The sequence below is a fragment of the Vipera ursinii genome, assembly GCF_947247035.1.
Source record: "Vipera ursinii genome assembly, chromosome: Z".
Classification (NCBI taxonomy): Eukaryota; Metazoa; Chordata; class Lepidosauria; order Squamata; family Viperidae; genus Vipera; species Vipera ursinii.
This window is the reverse complement of record NC_139517.1, coordinates 91,079,046-91,083,793: the sequence shown is the minus strand read 5'-3', so window position 1 is coordinate 91,083,793 and position 4,748 is coordinate 91,079,046. Positions and strand designations below refer to the sequence as shown.

Below are 4,748 nucleotides of genomic sequence, written 5' to 3'. Positions count from 1 at the left end.
AACATTGTCCAAATGACAAGTGTCCAGATGACAGCTACTCAAGTTGGAAGTTCCCTGGTTGATTTTGTAGTAACCTGTCAAGGGAGGTATGTTTTTTCTGGCTTTTCTTCAAAAATAAAACCCCCCAAAAAAACCCCTTACATATTTTGGCATCTTATGCTACATATTTAAATAATTCCTCTCAGCTAATTGAAAGAGCCCTATACAGAAGACCAAGGAATACCAGTATAATTATCTTACCATGGTTCACTGTGTTGATGTATTGCTACACACAGAGGCTGGGAAATAAGAGAGCTCCAGTCCAGCATGCATGGATAGGACTAGATATAGAGGAATATGGAAATAATCTTGAAAACATTATGTAATTACGAAATTAAGGGAGATGAAACCCCTATTAATCCTGGCAAAAGAGAAAGCATGAGAAAGAAACTTAAAATAACCCTACCTTGAGGGGATAACTCTGTCAGGTTTTCAATATTCTGTTATTATATCTTAGAACAATGAACTAGCATTCTTGTAATGCTGACCTGATCTGTTTCTTGACATGTCAAATGACTGGCATTGGGCTGGAGACTGTTGAATCATACTATTTGTGTAGCTAAATCATGTACCTTGGCACCTGATTTATCTTCTGGTCCTCAGCAAGTGGCAGCATCTAGCTGATCATGACTAGTATTGGGGAAAAAAATAGAGCTTGGTTGGATGTAATTACCTGTATGTACTTGGCTGTAGCCTAAAGCCCTGAGCAGAGAAATTGTGAAATGCTGGCCATTTTTTTTCTTTTTAGCTAAAAATTGACAAGAGGTTTAATTAGAAATTGACAAGACTTTCCCTTCTAATTTACAGTAAATGTCAGAAAGACTGTGAAATGTGGGTGTGTGTGTATGTTTTATATTTAATACAACAGCAGAAAGGTGAAACGTCCCTTCCTTCCTTCCTTCCTTCCTTCCTTCCTTCTTTCGTTCCTTCTTTCCTTCCTTCCTTCCTTCCTTTCAGTTTGACAAGTTCTGCCAAATTTCCCTTCTAGCTCAAGTTAAAGAAAAAAATAGGAAAATGTCCCCAAAAGATATGCCAATACAAGAGAAAACAATTTTCTGATATGTGTGTGAGAGAACTACCATTCAGGGGCCATGTTAATTCTGCTCCAGGCCAAAGTGGAGGAAGAGGATGAAATCCAGGAGATGTTCTTAAACTGGATTTATTTCTAGGCAGTTTGCAAAATTCAGTTTACAAGATGCAGACAAGATTTTAAATGCTGCCATATGGGAAAGCTCCATGTATTCTCTTTTGCAGTTGAGTTGGCTTCATTGTAATACATTCAGTAAACCGGTACTAGGATTTAGAAACAGAAAGATTAATTGGAGCATTAATATTTTTAGAAGGTTTAAGAGTTACCCTCCTTCTGAATAATAATGATCATAGTGTGATAGCAACATTTTACTTCTCCTGTTTGGTCATCTTTCTTGTTTGAACTGAAATGACATATTGTTTTAAATACATATATGCTATGCTTAAAAAAGAATAATAAATTGATTTGAACCATTTAGGGCAGTGTTATGAAAAAAATTACATATTATAAATTAGTCCATTGGTTCTGTATAACCCAAACTGATTAACTACCTTATCTCTTTTTGTCTCTTTCTCCTACATAGTCTACCTACAGATGTCTGCACATTAATTGCTGATCCCACATGTACAATTTTACAGAGTGAGTCATGTAACCCTGTTGATGTTGCTGATATATGTTTCCTGACCATAAGAAGAGCCTTCAATGAATCTGGAATCTATTGTGTCAACATCACACTGGCTGATGCAACAAGTCTAGCACTCACAAGTACTTTGATTTCCATCAATGGAGGTAAATACTGATTTTTTAGAAGTTGGCATGGTTATTTCTCAAGAGATGTTAAATTTGCAAGTCTAAGGGATATTGCAATCTTGACAGATTAACAGATGCTTGTAAGAACCTTTCCACATTCTAACATTACACTAATATACAAGCATAGAGTTCCTGAGATACAGAAAACTACACTTCTTAGGATAAATATGCATAGCAATTCATCAATTTCACCTGAAGTTCTTGGTCCTTCCTAACTCTGTCAGCCCAAATCTGAATAATAATTCTACTAGTGCCACACTTTCCCAAATGTCTGCATTTGAAGAAATGTAGAATGAAAGAGGCTCAACCATTATAGTATGTGTTGTGTGAGAAGCAGTGTTGTGGGGAGAAGGTTTTGCTGACCTTTCCTACTTAGTCAGGTATAGAAAGACGGATCTAAATAAACAGAAGTAATGCAACTGAAATAAGTTTGGGGAACTATTGATTTTTCTCTGTATTTTATATTATGTATTTATTTGTAAATTTATATACCACCATTTCACATGACTCTGAGTGACAACAAAGTTACAAAATAATAGAACACAATAACACCTCCCCCCCAAGAAAAACAAAAATAATTTTAAAATATTAAAAACAATAAAAGCATTAGTTTTAATTAGGAGACGGGTATGGTGAACCCAGTGAGATTGCAATATCAAGCAATGTAGAACATCTAGAGCATTATAAAAATATATTATTCACTAATTAAGTTCCCTTTATTCTGTTTTATTTAATTTATTCTTTAAGCTAAAGCATCCTTTTCAAGAACAGCAGAAGGAGTTCTGGTTACATGTGGTTTCTTGGTGCTGCTTGGTGGTTTCCTGAGTTTCTTTCTTTACAAGTAAGTTGCTTGGTATAGTCATTAACATGGATCAGACCATTGGTTTAATGATTTATAAAATTTTCAAACTGATATAATACCGATATAAAAATTTGTAACAGAAGGTAGATTCTATTTACCCATAGAAAAAAGCAAAAACCCCAATAGCTTTCCCTCTCTATCTGACTCACTCCTGAGATATAAAACACACCAACCCATTACCTCCCTGGTGTTATTTTTCTTTTATATTCTGGTTTTTTTTTTATATTGCTTTTTAAATTATTCATAGAAGCTTCCAAATATTACTGGACAGAGTGTACAATATATCTACGATTATTGGGAATAATGTCAAAGTTCGTATATCTTCTTTTTCTGTAAAGGGTTGAGGCAACTATACTTGGTGTGCTATTGAGGAATGGAAAATCCAAACAGCACAGAGTTCCCTTAATCAACAGAGGAGAATATTTGTCGCTCGGAGTTGAATTGTGGGGCCCTCAGTGCCCTCCAAGTTTGGTTGCTTTCTTGCCGACATTTCATTACCCAGCTAGGTAATATCATCACTACTAAAAGGAAGTGGGGTTTACTCCTTGTTCTTTACAAGTAGTAAACAACAATCTAATCAAGGAAGCACCAAGAACATTCCCACCAATACTAACAGGGTAAGCCACTTGTATATAGAGAGATCAAACAGAGAGCCAACTCTGCTTCCATCCAGCCATAATGATGTTACTTAGCTGGAAAATAAAATGTTTGCAAGAAAACCACCAAGCTCAGAGAATACTAATGCCCCAATGACAGAAGTGAAGAACAATTTGAATCATAGCTCCTGCCTATAAGTTTGAATCTGAAGCTGCAATATCCCATTGTCCCTGCCTTTTAAAAGGTTTCACAACAAGAATATACCTTGCAATGGCATAGTATTTTTTTCTTTATGAAAGAAAACATTTACTTACTACTGTAGTATATTCCATTAGTGATGCAGTACATTTCTATAAGCACAAAATAGGTTATTTTCTTTTTTTGTGTCTCTCTCCTTTAACCCTAAGATATATTATCAACAACAGTTATCTAAAGCTGTATTAAAAGCTTTTTTCCCAGTGATTTTTTCACAAATATACATGTGCAATAACTATTTAGAGAAAAATAAGGCAACCCAGGAATTGTTGGGTTTTGTTCATACAACAGGAAAAACTTTTAATAACTTGATCTTCACATTCTTTTCAGGAGATATAAAGAATATAAACCTATTGAAAGAAAATCAGGCCAAGGGAAATCCAGTGAAGGACTAAGTGTTTACTTCAATAATGTCAAGGCTGTTCTTTTCCCAAGAGGCAATGAGAGAGACCCTTTGTTGAAAAGCAAGCCGGGAATTGTCTAATTCTTCAGGCTAACATTTTAAAATCCCATGTTAAAATTTTGAGCTTTACTCTCAACTGTAATTCACTGTAGGAATGCCTTAAAAAGGGAGGAAAGATGGCATACTTGCATTACATACAAAATAAAAGCTATTATTCAATTCACTTGAAATTATAGAATAGCAGAACATAGAGAAAATGTAATATTTTAGTTGCTTATCTTGGATATGCTATAATGTATCAGTTAATGAACCATTTATATTGGGTATTATATTCAGTATCTTAGATTATTGCAGAGATTTGTCTAGGCAGTCACTGGGAGTCAATACTTCATGAAAAGCATAAATAAATGAATAAATAAAATCATTTACTCCTGAGGTTCAATAAATGTCTGCTTGGTTGAGCGTTTTTCTTTTACTAAGCAATTTAAGCTTACAGTGAATTCTACTGAAATCATTTCTGTGCAAGCATGCTAGGATCATGCTTCAATCCAAAGTTCCTTCATCTTGTATACTCAATCAGCTTCAAGTTAACAAGTTTGGAAATTAGTTTGAAAACTACAGGCAGTGCTCAACTTACAACAGGTCATTTAGTGACCGTTCAAATTACACTGAAAAAAGTGACTTATGACCATTTTTCATGCTTAGGACCACCGTAGCATCCCATGGTCAATTGATCGAAATTCAGATGCTTG

The 4,748-nt window shown here is 34.8% G+C and overlaps 1 protein-coding gene across 1 annotated transcript in view; it reads left to right on the top strand.

Moving 5' to 3' along the window:
* GPNMB (glycoprotein nmb) overlaps nt 1-4,426 on the top strand; it is a 20,370-nt gene extending 15,944 nt beyond the window's left edge. The window contains exons 9-12 of the mRNA XM_083376237.1: nt 1-86; nt 1,653-1,858; nt 2,627-2,720; nt 3,924-4,426. The exon at nt 1-86 is cut by the window's left edge and continues 17 nt beyond it. Of these exons, the coding sequence (XP_083232363.1) occupies nt 1-86; nt 1,653-1,858; nt 2,627-2,720; nt 3,924-4,077 (540 nt within the window). The 3' untranslated portion in view covers nt 4,078-4,426. The remainder of the gene's footprint in view (nt 87-1,652; nt 1,859-2,626; nt 2,721-3,923) is intronic.
* Nucleotides 4,427-4,748: the final 322 nt, after the last annotated feature.